The sequence below is a fragment of the Triplophysa dalaica genome, chromosome 1 (assembly GCF_015846415.1).
Source record: "Triplophysa dalaica isolate WHDGS20190420 chromosome 1, ASM1584641v1, whole genome shotgun sequence".
NCBI classification, from domain to species: Eukaryota; Metazoa; Chordata; class Actinopteri; order Cypriniformes; family Nemacheilidae; genus Triplophysa; species Triplophysa dalaica.
Window position 1 is genome coordinate 25,950,573 of NC_079542.1, and position 18,452 is coordinate 25,969,024.

The 18,452-nt window shown below is 39.2% G+C and overlaps 1 protein-coding gene across 3 annotated transcripts in view; it reads right to left on the bottom strand.

The window, feature by feature from the left end:
• dnah2 (dynein, axonemal, heavy chain 2) overlaps window positions 1-18,452 on the bottom strand; it is a 164,274-nt gene that overhangs the window by 72,563 nt on the left and 73,259 nt on the right. For all 3 annotated transcript variants that reach the window (XM_056746055.1, XM_056746045.1, XM_056746036.1), the window contains 6 exons: window positions 18,194-18,368; window positions 13,447-13,610; window positions 13,147-13,308; window positions 10,561-10,664; window positions 8,457-8,613; window positions 5,487-5,569 (listed from right to left, as the gene is read on the bottom strand). In XM_056746055.1, coding sequence (XP_056602033.1) covers window positions 5,487-5,569; window positions 8,457-8,613; window positions 10,561-10,664; window positions 13,147-13,308; window positions 13,447-13,610; window positions 18,194-18,368 — 845 coding nt within the window. The remainder of the gene's footprint in view (window positions 1-5,486; window positions 5,570-8,456; window positions 8,614-10,560; window positions 10,665-13,146; window positions 13,309-13,446; window positions 13,611-18,193; window positions 18,369-18,452) is intronic.

Consider the following 18,452-nt stretch of genomic DNA (forward strand, 5'->3'; position numbering starts at 1 on the left):
TCCAAAGTCCTACGGTCAGTTGAGCCGTCGTCCGCGACAGCTTAACTGCATATTCTGCAGAACCGTCCCATAGTGCCACTGCAGATGGAGTACATTTTTATACGCACGTGTTTATAAAACGCACATATGAATGTGCACGTTCGATGCGGAGCTGTAGGTGGTAATTACAGGTGATTTGAACACCGTCCTGCTAAATGTGTTGAAACACTCAATTATAAGTACACGGCGGCAAACAGCAAACCTCTTCACTGCAGGACCATTAACGCACACACAGCCCATCTGGGTGTGCGAACACTTCAGCTTCCATAATGAATACTATCATCATTAATCATCTTTCTCCTTGTGGACGGGGCTGTCCGTTCTTGAGAGCCTGAGTAATTTGGAATTGATTCTGTCCCCTGTATACAACCCACCTCGGAATACTAAACACACGGTATGATGTGGCGTCTATGCCAAAAAAAAAAGAAATAGAGATCAGAGAGGAGTGTATGAGAAGTAAAGCATATGTACAGCTTTTGTTGCAGTAGTGGCGGGGACAAACCACACAAGCAGGTGCTAAAGAGGGAGGAGAGAAAGAGAGCGAGAGAGAGGAAGGAGAATGACAATGTCCTTGTTCTGCAGCATCTGAGCTTCTAGGTAAGATTGCTGTGTTACAGAGACCCTTTCTCAGCATGAGCCCCCAGCCTCCTCTATGTATACGTCCTCTTTCTTTTTCTCCCCGTGCCTACCTGTCAGTGAGAAACCACCCCCCTGTGATTCTCCTTCTTTGTCTCTCGGTCACAGGTGGGTGTGAGACGCCGATGAAAATGACAGCTCGGGCACAGAGAGTCTGCATGACTCTCCATATTAGTGCACTACGCATGCATTTCTAAATATAATCACAATCACGTACTGGCTGCGTTTCAATAATACCAAGGGAGCTGCCTACCTAGTCTGTATTTTGGGCATCAAAGCCGCATTCAGAACAGAGTTCTAGAGCTTTCTCAGAGACGTTTGATGTGGCACATAGTCTGTTCTAAAAACTAGGTTGTTTTCAACCCATAGTTGGGTCAGAAAGGGATTAACCCAACCGTTGGGTTAAAGGGAATACTCCACCAAAAAAAGAAAATTCCATCACAAATAACCCTCAAGTCATTCGACAATACAAGGACCATCATCTTCGGAAACACAAATTAAAGTCACCATGCAATCAAACAGGTTAGTTAGCAAGTGTTTTACGCCTTGTTGCAGTGATTTTTAAATGATTTATCTGTGCACCATTATTATTTTTTAATTAATTTCCACTTGTAATGTTTAATCAAAAACGTTAAGCTCCTCCCCCGTCTCAATAACAACTCTTCACCACATGACATCAGCAACAAAAAAGAGGAAGGACTATACTCAATGTCCAATGGCCAGGCATTTTAAAGCCCTCCGCTCCAGGCCCACAACAAACCAATCAAAAAGGGAAAGTCAAAAAGAAGCCCAGCCCTACATTTTTTTATCATTTCAGAAGCAGTTTCATTCGGATACACGTCACTTTATGGAAAAGAAGACAATCGCAACTTCCGTTTCACGGTGACAATAAGATAGTTTTGATGAGGTCCAGGAGCTTTCTGACTCCGCCCATAGACAGAAACGTAACCGTCATTCAAAGTGCAGAGAGTGAATAAAGACAGTTAAAATAGTCTACGATACTCAATTGGTTTAGACTTAACTGTATACAGCGACAAGGATACTTTTTGTGTGCAAACAAACAAAAATTATGACTTTATTTAACAATTTCCGGACTTTCGCGTCAGTCAGCTATGCGCCCCTGGAAGACCATAGTGACCACGCTCATGGTGCTGATGCAGGAGCCAGGAAAGTCAATAAATAAAGTAGTTATTTTTTTGCCAGAGTAATGCATTAAATTCACCTAAAATGTCCATATTTGACCCAATAGACTATGCGCCACATCAGACCCAGCAGTTATTCTATATACATGTTGTAATCTGTTTTGAGATCACAGGTTTAATTTTTAGAATTTTTTGAGAATACGTTTTAGAATTATCATCACCTTGGAATTATTAGGTTCTATCTGCATTCTGAGCAGTTTTTGTATTACATTTTACTTTGTAGATCAAACCTTTTTGTACACAATGTAAAGAAAAACATTACATACTGTAAATAAGTTGTAACACTATATGAATATTTAAATATTTCATGTCAGATAGAACCTTGTAATTGAAAAGGTGATGATATTTTCAATGCTTTGTCAGCTCAAACAGCACTTCAATACAACATATTAAACTGACTGTATTTATATTCCTTGTTTTTAATCCCATCAAATAAAAATCTATTGTAACTTTTTTTCTACTTCACACATACTATACACACACCTTTGTTTAGGTATCTTCATGGGGATTTTTTGCTACAGACTTCTATTGTTTTTATACTGACCTATGGTATTTGCTATCCCTCACTTCTAAAATAATAGAGACAGGAACAGTAGTTGGATGTCAGGTTTGCATTCTACACCTGCACGCACAGATTCAGTCAAGTTTGTTTTACAATATAAGTTAGAGCATCACGTTGAGGCTAAGTACATTTTATAATTTTCCTTACCTATAGAACACTTTGCAAGATGTAAAGGTCCAGAAGCACTTCCGGTTTATTTAATCATTTTGATTCTGTTATAAATGTTCTGTTGGTTTTATTCTGTTCAAATGCTTGTGCAATGTTAAAAAAACTGAAACTGGAAGTTCTTCTGCACCAGTGTAGGGCCAGCGTTGTGTAAGTCAGTGGTTCTCAAACTGGGGACTTGGGGGGACCCCAAGATAGATCGGCTGGGCCTCATATATTTTGTGTCATTTTATGAAATTAAGAAATGTAACATTCATTTTATGCAAAAACACATTTTCAAAAATAAGACCAACATCCAAAATAATGGATGTTTTAGAATTGTATAACTGAAAAGGATTTTGGCTTAATTAAATTTATTTAAGTTAATAAGTTAATTATTCAATATAATTAAGTTTATAAGCATTTATTTGGGGTGGCAACGGAAATACACTCTACACAAAGGGGGCCTTACAACGAAAACGTTTGAGAATCACTGGCTTAAGTTATCTGAAGTGATCAATACACCTAAACCTAGAACTTAAAAAATAACAACTACTTAAATCATGATTTTTTTTACATTTAAGGACATACCCAACGAAACTACATAATCAAACAAACATGTCAAGACCTTCACACGCGACACCAACAATGCTTTTGACCCATTTGTGATTCATGCGAGCTAAAGACACATAAACATATATATATATATATATATATATGCACACTGCTTCCAGCAAAAACGAACAGGCCTGAAGGCATTTTCAGCAAACTTTCAGCTCTTGGGAAGGAAGCTGCTTGTACAAATGATTCTATTAGATTAGAGCTTTTGTGCGGCTGCCACATTCACAAATCGTGCTTTCCAGTTCTTATCTGCTCACGGTCTGTACAATTGTATGCGTTGAACACTTTGTGAAACTCCCGGATGGCCTCAATCAAACCCAAAAGAGTAGCAGAATCGTCTAAACACAAGAATGACTATTTATTCATTTCTAGACAGTCAGTTTACGTTCTTTATTGGACTCTTGACTTGTTTGCCCAGAAGGCTTAACGCAGCCGTTCTGAGCTCTGCTCTATAGGGAGATTGATAGTAATTATGTTTGTTTGAGAGCTCAAGGTGCCCTGGCATTGATAAGCCATTTAGCCTGTGTATAAAAACATCTCTTTCCTGATCCGGATTCTGAGAAGCCACTGCTTAAAAGTACTCGACAGATGTATTGTGTGTCAAAACCTACTGAGCCACCTACCTAGACAGCATGGTTCAATACCTAGACGGCTGCCTATCTAGACAGCGGTTTTGTGATAGGCATGTTCGACTCTGCAGTTGTGACTCTGCATGTACCCATAAAGTCCAAAAATGCTGTGCATCTAGGTAGCTCACACAAGTTCTTTTCTTTGAAGTGTGAGTTTGTGGTGGTTAAGTCACACACACACAGTAATATGATAATGTGGAGTTACTGGCTCCTCACGCGTGGCGGTTCTCCCCTGCAGCGGTGCGCTCAATCATGTTGAGGGATGGTGTTTTTTAGGCTATGGCTTGCTTTTGGCGCTAATATATTCACATTACGATGCAGTAACAGCACGGATGAAGCCTGTAACGGTCCCTCTGTGGATGGAGACTTTGCCTCTGCCACAAACAAATCACCATTACACCTCGACTGGGAATGCAAGAAAGTTATAGTACAATTAGGTCTCAGTAAAAATAATCCTAAACATCAATTAGGCAAAGTCAATTAGGACACTTCTCCAATTAGGGCAGAAAATCTGCTGGTGGAGGCCGTGGGCTTTAGCAAGCGGCTACGTAAGACAATTGTCTAAAATTTGTGTGTATGTGTGCGTACTTTTGCACCAACAGCATGTGTTTTTTTACTGGAGGTAACAACGCAACAAATTAAATAACTTGAATCAGAGAATTGAGAGTGAATTGTCTTGTGTGTGTGTGTGTGTGTGTGTGTGTTTGTGTGCGCGTGCGTGTGCATGGCGAATCATTCAATCCGGAATGATTAAATTGAATGAACAGGATATCTCACCACGTTTCGTCACTGTATGTGTAACCGTGTGTGAAAAGAACAATCAGAATGCAGTATAGAAGGCATAAGGAATCATTTGCACTGCTTTGCCAAAAATACACAAGTTGTTGATCACAAAATCAAATTTACGACTTAATTGCATAATTTACGATTACTGTTTTGTCTGTATGATACATTCGATCAGCCACACCCCAAGCCATCACTGATATATACTAATAATACAATACACTTATAATGTCATGTTATATAATATATTTTTAAGTATATTTTATAATAATGCACATTTATTATTATATTATGTAAAACACATTACAATAAAGTTTTTTTGTTAGCATTAGATCAGGAATATGATCAGAAAATGGTCTTGAGACCGGTCTTCAGGAGCTGGTTGCAACAGCTGGACATAACCTCATACTTAACTACGCCCAGACTTATGATAAATATTTACACCGTTTGCACCATCTAATACTACGACCAGGTGCAGCAAGGCTCAGCTTAGACGATGCGAGTCCCTATGGCCAGTATTGAGATATTCTTTAAAGAAAAGAAGCCGTGGATTCTCGCTCCATTTTTTCATGTATAACTGCGGTGACAATTCGTTGATTAATTAAAAAAATTCAGTGCTGCTAAAATTAAACCTTCCTGTACATTATCGGCAGGGTGGAATGGTTTTAAATGTGTTAAATAGGACAGAGTGTATTGAAAAGGAAACCATTAGAAATAGATTCTAAAACATCACTTACAAACTTTTCTTTCAAATCGGTGCAACCGGCCCCTGGTGTTCAGAAGGCTGAATCTTCATTACTTCAAGATAAAGCTTCTTGTGCACTTGAATGTCTGCAACCTCTTGAACTTTGGTGACCTCTGCCCTCTCACCTCAGTTTGTGGTGACCCTTGTCTTTGTAGGGTGTGATGTCCAGTGACGTTTCCTCCCACGTTTTCATGATTCCTTCCAGCGCCTGTAAACCAGAGATCAGCATTAAGCTTTTTAATGTCACCACTAATCTTTTCAGACGTTCCCACATCAGCACTGAAAAAGTCACATTGTATAAGAGTGGGAGGGGCAGCGACCAGTCTGATGAGGACATTTGAGGACAAGTGACCGAAAAAGCATATTGAACAAAGACCACGTAGATAAATGCGACAATGACACCTATTGACGTGTTACAGAACCAAATGAGCAGCCTTTCCAGCCAAAAATCATTAGGCATAATAAGCAAGTTATTCAAACACTGCCTGTGTTTAAAAATCTAGTGAGCTGTCTGCGTAGACAGCATTTTGTTGTATTAGAGCTGGAAGGACATCCATCAATCACATGAACACTGACCAGTGACAGGGAATAATATTGATCAGGGCCCCTGCAAATAAACATTTGAGACAGGCAGTTTCTAGAAGGTTCAGTCGTGCCGAGGAAACGTGGCCCTGACACTTCTCATTTACACTCTGTCTGTCTTTCACTTTCTTTCTCTTTTTTTCTCTCTCTCTGCGGGTGACTTCTAGGTGAAGCGGTTATGCTTTGGGGGGTTACGAGGGTGCGCTCTCCCGTTCCTGCTCTCGAACCGAAGCCGTGTTGTTGTAACCTCTGCGAGCACAGAGCAGAGAGTCTGGGAATCTCTCCGGACTAAAAGCCAGAGGAAGAAAGAGAGAGATAGTGGAAGAGAGGGAGGGAAGAGAACAACCTCCCACAGTCTGACAGGCGGAGAGGGCTGATCTCCTCTGCAGGGGCAGTGAAGGCTGCTCTGAAGGAAATTAAGCGCAGGGCTCATTTCCCCTGCGGCCGCCACACATGACCTGCGACTGCAGCCTGGGGACACATGCCTTGGGCAGCACTGCGCTCATACTGTACTGAGTGAACAGAGCTCAGGAAATTTTCCTTTTAAAGATTAAAATAGGATTATAAAGCAGTCAACTCTTAAGCCTGTTTCACACGACCTGCGTCTGCGGCACGTAAGTGATGCATATGCAGAATTAAGCTAGTAGACCAGCATTGTGCTTTTACAGTAATAGATCATTTCTTGTCTCTATTAAAGATTACACATTACAGAAAGTTGGGATAAGGGGTGTCACAATCTACATGTATAGACCGTTTCAGTGGCAATAATCGTCCACAAAGAATCAATAACTGTTGAGTAGCTTTGATTTAAGTTCATACAAATAATATACAATAAAATATTAATATAAATTCATACGAATATAAATTTAATATAAAATAAATGGTTATATGAAGTTCACTTCGGGGCAGGCACTGATGAAACTGTCAATGACTGTGATATTTCTAATTTCTTATGGATTTTGTGTTAAACAGACTAGTGTGTCTAATTCAATATTTTCACACAGTTGCCCAAAAGTACATTTTCCATGCGTTATGTGTGACAGAGAAGAAGTCAAGAGTATGAATAGAAGAAAGTGGTCCGAGGCTTCGATGGGTTCCACAACGGTTAAAATCTTCTGTCACGTACACTTGTATTTTTTATGTAATTAATTGACCAAAAAAGAAAAACCCAAAATAAACTTAATAAAATATGATTTTGAATGAAAGCAATATTATTTTATAATTCATTGCTATTGTAAATTCTATTGAATAAACAATACTTGTGTAGTGTAAATCTGATATTCTGACAGCCCTGTAATGAAAAAATATAGCAGGTTTTTAAAATCCATTCAAATTGACAGGGCTCACATGCAAACTTAAAATGATTAAATCTTATCATCCTTATCATTTTCGTTATTCTTACTATGAAGAGGCCTTTAATCTGTTAATATGGACAGAGAAACACATGTGCGTCGCAAAGAGACAGATGCAAAATGTCAGAATCAGGTTTTAGATTTACTAAACTATAAATACAGCACAAGTCTTTGTACCCATGAACATTTTTGCATTCACATTCAAACTGTATGGCACTGCCGGCAGACTCTAATTCTCTCTGCTGCGAGTCTCCGCTGGGGCTGTCTGATTACAGAATGTCACTCTGAGGATATCATCTCTGACCCTTCAAACATGACCTCTGACCCTAATCCTCTTGACAGTGACTCTACCTCTCTTTTTAACATACTGAGTCCCAGAGGATCTTCTGTGTTATGAGAGGAGCAGAGAGCAATGAGAATCACTGAGCCTTTTGTCTGCCCATCAGACACAAAAGAAGAAATGGAAACAAAATAAAAAATTGAACCAATCAAGAGTTTGTGACCAGATACAATGGGATATTGTAAGATTTTCATCATTAATCTAATTCTGTCACTGTTTCGCTTAAAGCTTGCATCTCCGAAACTTCTACTTTACAGGACAGAAAAAGGCCGACAGCTCTTTTCAATACTTTTTTATTGGTTAAATATTTGCAAAATCAAAGACAAACATGAAGAATGACCAATATTTACGATTTATGAAAAAGTAAAAATGCTGAAAAATGGAGATATGAGGTTTTAGTCTGACAGCAGCGATTTGTTTTTCATTTCAATTTTAACCTTTTCTCTGACACTTTGTATCTGGTGGTGATGTGATGTATTCACCTGAAGGAGATCTGGAACCAGTTGAGAGTCATGGGTTCGATTAACAGGGAACCTAATAATTGATCAAATGCATAATGCACTGAAAGCCCACCTTAATTCATAAACGTTGGCATTGGAGCTGCCTCTTTTATATCTCAAGATTAAGGATTAAATTGGATTTCTCATAATATCCAATTATGTTTCACAAAACCTTTTATTCTCTAGTCCTATTGAAAGCCTGGAGCCTTAGAGAACCCAGAAGCCAAACACTGATCTAAAGAACCTATAATGTAAAATCCGAAACATATTCTTTTATTTCTGTAAAGACTGAGTGGAAAATGGAGAGGGGGACTATCAAACCTGTTCTATGGAGAGCTCTTTGCTGCTAGCTCCTGATATGTCACTGACGCGTTCAGCATGGTGGTCCAAACCCAAAGACACAATCTTCTCGAGGGTGAAGTCGGGACTGTTTGGATCGAATGACTGCTGGACCTCTTGCTGTATTTGATCCCAGTGTCTAAAATAAAAGAAACAGACCCGAACAGTCATTTGACGTTTCAAATAGACGAGATGCTTTGACATAGACACAAGAATCTGTGCTCACAATGAGTGGATTAACCTCGCTTGAAATTCTTTGTAAATACCTCTTGGGAGAAATGAACAAAGGTGGTAGAAAATATTCAATTGAAAACTCTTAATCAAAAATTACAAGCCAGTTGCGTTATTATGACATTTTTAAGATCTAAAGAACTGTGATGTTTAGTCACAATACACTGGTCACGACGACGGTCAGACTCGTCATATTAAACAGGTGTGACATCCAATGACAATGAAAGGATTGAATTCTCCTGCGAGAGATCCCGTAGCCATGACGCACAGCTTGTTGTCTTCTCTCAGAGAAATCCTAAGAGACCGTCAGCACATCTGATCCACAACAAAACACAACAGCACCATTCAAAAAGCGTTCTGCCAGAAACTGCCCCCCTGAGATTGAGGCTGAGCATTCTGGGACATGATCTCTTGCAAACTGCCTGTTTTTCTTTCCCTCTTCTCTCTTCTCCCGTTTTGTTGGTTCTGGACTTCTGAGGCTGGAGCTCTGTTTATTTTCATCTTCTCCCCCGATGTGCGGTGTCGGCCAGCGGGAGATGCTAACAGGGATCTTTCATAGGGTTACATCATTGTGATTAGCCAGCTGTCATCAGGGGAACGTGAGGCCTGTCTTTGCCATCTCTGGCAGGTCTGCTGCAGTACGCCTGATTGGAGCCAATGGGCTGTTGTTTTGGGAACGCCAGATCTAATCAAATAACTTAGGGAGCGAATGACAGGGAAGAGGAAAATAGAAATCTGAAAACGGCGCGAATAACGTCAGGGATGGCGCCGGAGCGCACAACGTGCTGCGTGAGAGAAAAGAGAGATGTAACTAGGGTCTGGCTGTTAGGGTGTGCGGTTGCCGCTCATCCTAGAACTGCAAGGATGTACTGGCCAAACAGAGCACCACTCGTTTTTTCCAGTAGTTTAATCTACAAAATGTGTGAGCTATCTGCTACTACCAAATAAAGTAAATACACAATACTAAAAGACACAATAAGAGCGGCCATTTCAGCCACAGTGGCCAATCCTGGCATAGATAAAATAAAAGTTATATAGAGAGACATTTTACTGAAACCATTCTTGCCACATCCCCTTCTTTTGTTATTTGTCTGGGGAAGTCTTTTCACCAACACGATGGGGTAGATGATTATAAGTGATTTTTCACTTAATCAGCATTTGTGTTATTGCCATTCCAGTCTAGGGTCTGTTGAATTTCTACAAAATGAAACCTCAGGAGTCATCCAACAGCAATGTGATAGACAGACAGCATGACAGGACACATGAAAGTACACATGGAATAAATCGAGGTTATCGCATAAAATGTACTGTTACTTCAAGCACTCCTAAGTCATGTCTTCCCATTACTTTCATCAACTAAAATTTTATATGACTATAACTGTTGCTATCTGTAAATGTTAGTTTTTTTATAGGTTACATTACTTTATGTGCTTTGAATTAAATTTCTCACAAAACGGTACGCATTAACACACATTATAAATCATTATTCAAATCTTACAGTTCCCGATCCGAAGGAAGTTTTGAGCACTGATTTTTGATGTACTTACTCAACAACTGTTTTTTTTTATTCTAACAAAAATTAACATTGCAACATTAATAAATAGTGACCACATTTAAAAAGGCTTACACTTTAAATGTTTGTGAGGGGTTCAAAATAAACCCTGTTCAGCAGCTACAGAATAAATCTACTAAAATGTTACATTGAGTGATTGTCTGTTGAAGAGACAACAGTGTCAATAATAAAAGAAGCGGTGTCACTTTGTCTAAAACCACTCTTGATAAGGAGGGTTAGTGTGAGAATGACACTTAATTATACAGAGAACACTTATTTTGTGTCATGTGTATGTCCTCTCACCTCTCTCTCATGGCTGGATTCCTGAGGTCTGCAATCAATGGGATGATTTTCTTAAACTGCTCGATCCTGCTCTTATTAAAATCCACAGCATCCCACTGCTTGTCCTGAAACCACACAAACCATCATCACTCTACTAAGCTACTTTCTAACAGTTAGTGTCCCGCTGCAGACTGAAGTGTAAAACTGAATGATGAGCTGTGATGCACTGATCCACTGTCAGTGAAAGAGCACCCAAAGGGTCTAAATCAAGCAGGTGTTTCTAATCTGCTTAAAGCTAAATGTCAGGATAATGAGAAGCTGGTGAGAAGAGAAGCTAAAGCGCTTTAAAGGGTAATTAGAGACACAAAAGAGCTTTTATCACCGTTACGAAGAGAAACGAAGGAACGAGAGTCTCAGCTGGACCCTAATGAAGCGGCAGCAGTGTGAGCATATAAGTACAGTAGATGAGTGAGGGACGAAAACATTACTGATGCCACTGCCTGGGATCGGTACTGTTGAGCTGAGGGGTGGGATTGTGGTCTAATATGTCCCCCTGTGGGGTCCAAATGTCCACTGATGATAGTGTGGATGATAGTGAAGTGGTCATTGCGATAAAAACGGTTTATTAAACATACAAATTATATTTTCAGGAGTTGAACAATTTTGGGCATAGCAATCTGCAATTTGCTCTAAGCTTCACATCAAATTATTACACAGCACTCTGAAATACTTTATTCTGATTGGCCAGTCGTGACATTCCAAGGAATGTTATTCCCTGACACAGTGCTGTAGTACTTAAGTACTTAAGGACAAGAGGCGTTTTTCTGTTAGTCCAATGATATTTTCTCCTTCCAAACAAAACCATTGATAAAGCATATAGGTTTGCTTAAGTTGGACACTTGACTTTCATTAAAGTGTCACGAAACCTCCCCTTTCAGCTACATTCTACCTCACTGTCGTTTTGGAAAAATGCAATTAAAATGGGTGTGAACGCTGTGAGAAGAAGAGCCGTTAAAAACCGGCGAAGGTTCCGGCATGAGAGACGGCGCTCAAATCAAAAGGCTCTGTCGTGAATAATTAGGAAAAATGTCTTCTCATTGGTCAAGAAAACACAGTCTCATGAATAATAATGAGACACCAACGCATCATTGATGTACTATAGTACATAGCCACGTCAAATCCTTTGACATCGGCCAGATGATTTTAAACCCGGAAGGAAATAATAGCACAAAAAAGCTAGAAATGAACTAGTTTTCTCTACTGTAATAACGTACAGTTGCTAACATTGTTTTCTATGATGTGCATTACAACTAACTTTGTTTACATATAAATAAATGTTGTTTAGTGTTTTGTGGCTCTTTAAGTTAATTCTCTTTCTTCTTGTAGTAGGTTACTTTAAGCGATAGGTGTAAAAAAAAGATGATAAATAATACTAAATGCAATGATACTGAATAATTGATTTGAGTGTTCTGGTTCACAACGCTAAGATTGTTACTGTAATGCTTTGCTTCAACAATTGTATTTAAGCACACTGTCATACCACAGACAATGAAAACCTAACATTAAAGAACAAGATTCAAGAACCCAACAAATAAAATACTGATCACAATAATGATGTTTGTTGAAACTTCTACATTCTTTCAACATTAATTGCGTTTGCAAAAGTGATGTTGACTCAATGCAGTAATCACTGACAAGTCAACAAGCTGAGAATGGGAACATTTTCCATTGGCAGCTCAGAATGTGATTGTAACACTACAATAAAAAGACTGGAAAATCTGAAGTTGACTCGGCCTCGACTATTCCTGGTCTTGGACTCGACAAAGGTGGACTTGACTACAGCCCTGCCCTGACAACAACTCCGTAAAAATAACAACTCAGGGCCATCAGGGGTCATTTTTAATAAAAAAATATATATATTGCCTAATACCTTATGCCATTAAAAAAACATACATGAGTTTATTTTTACAACTGTTGTAAAATGTCGTTCAAAACCTGTATATCTGCATATAACCTGTATATAAGAAAAACTCACAGTTCACAGATCACAGTTTGCCGTGCACAGAAGCACGTTCATACAGGACTGTGCAAAATACAGAAGAAGAAGAACAACCTGCGTTCACTTCACTTGAGTTTTCGGAACAGCTGTATGATCTTTCACTATTCACCATGGAATTAATGTTAATATTGTAAACCTTAAAAATATTGTCCTTCCAAAAACGTCCAAATTTGAAAATGGAAAAACTGTACCTTTTAAATTATTAAATACTGTGTTGTTGAAGTTGACAAGCACTTATTAATACGTTTTATTGTTTAGATATGTGTGAAATCCAATGACAAACAAAAAAGGAGACTAATAATAATGACTTGAAAACTCATCAAATATGGAGATACAAGGTTTCAGAAAGAAAGCAGTGAAATGTTTATTTTGTTTGTGGAGCACAAAATAAGATATTGTGAGAAATGTGAGGGAAATGTAATTTGGTTTCCACTGTACCAACAAAATTATTTTGTGTTGTGCAGAAGAAAGAAAGTCATACAGGTTTGAAATGACATGAGGGTGAGTAAATGATGGCCAAAGGTATAGTGAACATTACACTGGCTTGCCTTCAACTCTCTGCTCAGTGAGTGAAGTCTCTTGAACATTGTTTGTGCGGTGTTCTCCATGACCTCAGTCTGTAGAAACGCCAACTGGCCCCCCTTCCACTCATTCCACAAATCCTCCCACTGCTGTGAGATCTCCCATACCTGCTCCAGGTAATCCAGATCCTACACAAACACATACATAACTTAGGGTGACCTTCATAATCTTTCATTCGCATTGGCAATATTATCACACCACATGACAAGTGAATTCCAGAATCTACTTTGAGTGTATTGTTTTTTGAAACAGCTGTGAACAAGTACCTTCTCAAGAGCCAGGATGTCTTTAGAGGGGGCCTGTTCAATCTTAAAGATGGTGAGACCGCGGCGTATGCTTCCCTCCTCTTCCATAAGAGCTTCCAACTGGGCGCGCAACTCTGACACCTGCTTCAGTGCAGAATCTGGGGTGACCCCGCTGGTAAACGGTCCTGCACATATACACAAAGAAAAAAACACAGTACGCATAAAGACACAGGGATTCAAAGACCACACACATGCACGCAGATGCAGTTGGTTAATAAATAAAGAAACTGCATATGTGCTTGTTATTTCCCCAGAGAGCAGCTCGACTCTCTCAAAGAGCTCATCTAATCCCTATTGGATGAATGTAAGCGAAGTGAGCATGTTTCCCTCAATGCGCAATTAATGTGTTTTCACAGTCGGGGGCGCAGCGGGTCACTGAGTCTTTTTTCCGCGCGGCGCGTGAGTTCTGGCTCGGACCCAGCACCCTGACTCCCACGATCCACACGCTTGCGACAGCTTTGATGTACGAGATATTTGATCTTTTAAAAAGCGCACCATTCATATCAGGATGGCAACATACATCATGTTCAGAAACGCACTCGCACAGACACCGTTCTCTGCTCTGAATGAGGCCCCTGGTGGGATGTTTACAGGCACGGCTGTTTACGTCTGTCAACGCTCGTAATGGATTCCATCAAACACACTTGCAAAATCGAACACCTACATCTCTACCAATTAGAAAAAACACACATTTACACAATTCTGTATTAAATCGGGCCATTAAATCGGGCGTGTTTAGATCAGTCAGAGATCTCCGGTCAATATTTGCGTAAAGTCTGATTTACTGGAGCACACAACACATGCTAAAGTACGCAGAAGGGATGCACAACCAAGTGCATTGTGCCAGACTAAAATTGAAAGAAAATCTAATTAGCAAACGCTAAAATGTGCTACATTTTTGATAAATCCGCCTTGGAGACGTTAACCAATCACACAAGTTTAATTGGCTCCGTGCTGTATCTAGTGTTTTTCCTCCGAGTCAGATCTGAGAGGAAATGTCACCATGGGTCTGTAGAGAGCAGGAGATGAGATTTTGAAGGGGCACCTTGGCAGGGGCCGGTATTATGTGTATGGACTGAATGAGTGTGATATTACTGAAACTGTCTCTCTCCCTTGAATACAAATTTCTCACTGCACAAAGCTGCTTCCTGGCCTCATTAACCTGAAGGAGCCCGTCATTGTTTGCTGAAACAATCCAAACAATCCTGCCATTTTCAACAAGTTGCAGCTGCCGCCCACATCCAGAAATTCAGGGTTTGTGGGAAATAATAAAGGCGAACGGTGAGCTCGCGACGTATTGACTAAGCGCAGCCGTTTCGCATTAATCGCATGTGCTAAAACCTCAAGTTTTGTCCAAATCATGACGGCGAGCTTTAGATTCATACAGGGGAGGAACAGAGACTGAAAAGGAATAGCAGGAGATCAAATGGAAAAACAACAGACTTCACAGAGCCATGAACGATCACAGGTTAACACAAACACAAGGGAAACAAGATCCAAGAGCGAGCGTGCAAAGAAGCGATGGAAAAAGGAGGACTCATTGAGGAGGGAGGGAAAAGTAGGACGAGACCTCTGTCCTCTTTGATACAGTTCGGCACAATGCGACTGTGGCAGCAGAAAGAACTTTACAATCTCGTTTTAATAGAGCAGAGAATAAACAGCACAGTGATACCAGCAGGAGGTACTGGCAGCGTGGGCCAATGAGAGAGGGAAACGGGGAGGAGGGGATGCAGAGAGCGCAGTCAAGGGCAAGATGTCAGCGTGACGGTCACTTGTGCTGTAGGTGAGGCTCTGTGGCGTCTGAAACATTATCTCAAGGCTAATTGGTTGTGATGTGCCATGGGGCGTGAGGGAGGTTGATGGCTCTACCGGTTCTACAGTGCAAAACACCCACGGTCCCGGCTAGCAAAGGCCTGCGGTGCCGCCCGTGTAGTGAACTGACCTACAGAAAAGAGGCGTGCTGGGATGTGAAGCTCACAGTAGGGACTGAGGCAGCACCGGTCATAACCCACTGACTGTGTGTGTACAGTATTTTCCATTTTACACAGCAAATCTCACCATATAACACCTGAATCTCTCACCCTTTAAGTGATTTTTTGTATGAGAGATTATGGGTATGTGTATAAGAATAAGAAATTAAGTAAAAAAATCCCTCTTTTTGGAAACATCCAGGGATGTCTTAATTGGAAAGTGATTGATAATTTATCCTTAAAAGGCTGCTAATCCAGGGGTTTTCTGCAATGTAAAAATAGTCAGTGGTATCCCCAGAATGTCTCTGTAAAGTTTCAGCTCAAAATACACCACATATCTTTCATTACAATATGTTGAACATGAAGATGTCATTTTTGTGTGTGTCTCTTTAAATGCAAATGAGCTTCTGCTCCCCTCCCCGTATGCAAAATATGAGGTAGAGGGTTTACACATGTGCTTTGGATGACATCAAGACAAGCAACATGGAGGAAAGAGCAATTAAGTCTTTTAAGCCTTGCCCAACCAAAACCATACACTAACTGCAATAAAAATCACCTTAATGCATTGTTCATGAAAATGAATTAAATGGAAAAAGAAAAAAACATAGATAGAACAACATATGCTGACCATTTGCTGTATGGAATTATTTGTTTTGCCTGAAAATGGTTAACAGCGTGTCTTTGACGGAAGGTGGAACTACACACTCATAAGGCGGAGTCTGTGAGCGGTCATGGGCAGGCGTAAACAATGTGACATCAGATTGTTAGGGGATCGCCAACAGCCTGTTTTGTGTCACTGTTGGGGTTTAAAGGAGATTATAAAAGGAAGAATATATGGATTTGTATAATTTCAGGGTGTTTCTGTACACACGCTGGCGACTCAATTTCTGGTAGATAAACATTTAAAAGTGCATTTTCAAAGGGATGGTTCACTCAAAAAAATTCTGTCATCATTTACACACCCTCAAGTTGTTCCAAACGTGTATAAAGTTTGTTGTTCTGTTGAACAGAAAAGAAGATATTTGAATATTTGATGGTTGTCCATAGTGGCCCAAAACTTTTTGGTTACAAACATTCTTTCAAATATTTTTTTGTGTTCTACAGAACAAGGAAATTAATACAGGTTTGGAACAACTTGAGGGTGAGTAATTGATGACAGAATTTTTATTTTGATGTAAACTATCCCTTTAAAATTTAAGTTGTGACATATAATGTAAGATACAGTTTTTAAGTAATTTTATGCCATGTATTTGAGTGTTAATGTGTTCAAATAATGATTCAAACAGAACTCCTTAAATGCAATATTGTTATTTAAAAAAAGGAAGATAAAGATTTTGTCATGTCCTTATGTGGATAGTAAATGTTGCAATTATTATTAAAATAATTATTTTACTGGAGCCATGCGTAACCATACTGTTTTGGGTTATTATTGCCGCAATGCGGAAAATGCGTCCAGAGCACGGAATGCAGGCATATGACGAAAAAGTAGACGATGATCTAAAACTACATATATATATATATATATATATTATGTTAACAATTACTTAATAATAAATATGAATAATTTAATATTTAAAATGCGTGAAAGACAGATTTGTGTTATTTGACCACAGAATGAGCTGTGCGGTGAATACATCTTGACCAAACTCAATAAAACTGAGATGAGAATGTCTCGGCTTCTAGATTCACAGAACTTCGAAATTTCTCTGAATATAATGTTTATCACAAAAAAGTGCTTGAATAAATATGATCGCTCAGCACTGTTATCTGTGTGCCCTTTCAAAATTTGGGCATATCTTCAGACGTTATTAATCCTCAGAGTTATTATTCACGAACATTGAGCCGACTTTTATCCGAGCATAATGCTTGCATTTCCTCAACAAGAACATGTAAAATAATATAAACATCTTAATCACATGCGGTCTCAAGTGTTTAGCCTACGTATGTTCCATAAATGAGCAAATATGGGCAGTAGGCCTATGCTTTATTAGCTGCTTTTTCATTCGCTCTGAGCGAGATCAAATGCGCCCTGTAGCTTGTTCTGTACTTTTTGTCAATTGCTTTATATTCGCTTTTTTGTTTACACACATTGCTTTGTTTTATAAATTATAAAAACATGATATAGGATATCGTGTTTGTTGAAAGGCTACATGCCTAATTAAAACTTGTAGGCTACTTAAATTGCGACATAATTAAAAAGTTGTTTTTTTATTCAACATCATTTTAATAAACAAATAAAGAAACATTCGTTTATAAGCTTTCAATTAATTGTTTTTAAATATTTTAAGTTTCATAATTTCAGTGTAATAAACTAACTTTTAATACAATATAATTTTATTTTATTACTAAAATTTTATTGAACTTTTAGAGTCTGAAAAAACAGACTTAAAGGAGAAAATAAAACTGATTTTGTACAGGCTACATATTTTAAGGCCAGACACAGACTAGCTGCTATCCAGTCAGGGTTGGCGCATTAGCATATGCAGAAATATTAATGATTATAACATAAGGAAAGTGGAACACATCATTTCCTTTAGTGCTTCGAATAGTCTTAAGTCATTCAAAACTACAAAAAAGTAATTTTGATATCCAAGTAAATTTAGTCATTTATAAAAGTCTGCTTGTGCTGTGAATGAGGCAGTCACAGAAGACTATTTGTAATTCAGGTTCATTCTATTCTGCTGTCTGTTTCCAGCACAAAAGATGAAAAGTGAAGCGCTGATGTGTGTTGTGTTCACCATTGGTGATGAAGCTCTGTAGGGCTGCCTGTGTCTTCTTCTTAAACTCCTCTGAGGAAAGGATCAAACCGCTCTTCATCGTGTCTTTGTGTTTCTTCAACATGATGTCACTGTCAATCACAACCTGCTGAAACCACACCCACTCTCCACTGAGAGCCTCCAGCAACTCCAACACCTACAGAGACAGAGAGAGAAAAAGAGAGTGAAACATTTGGAGAGACCTGAGTCAAATAAAACTTCAGTCAAATAAGAAATGGAG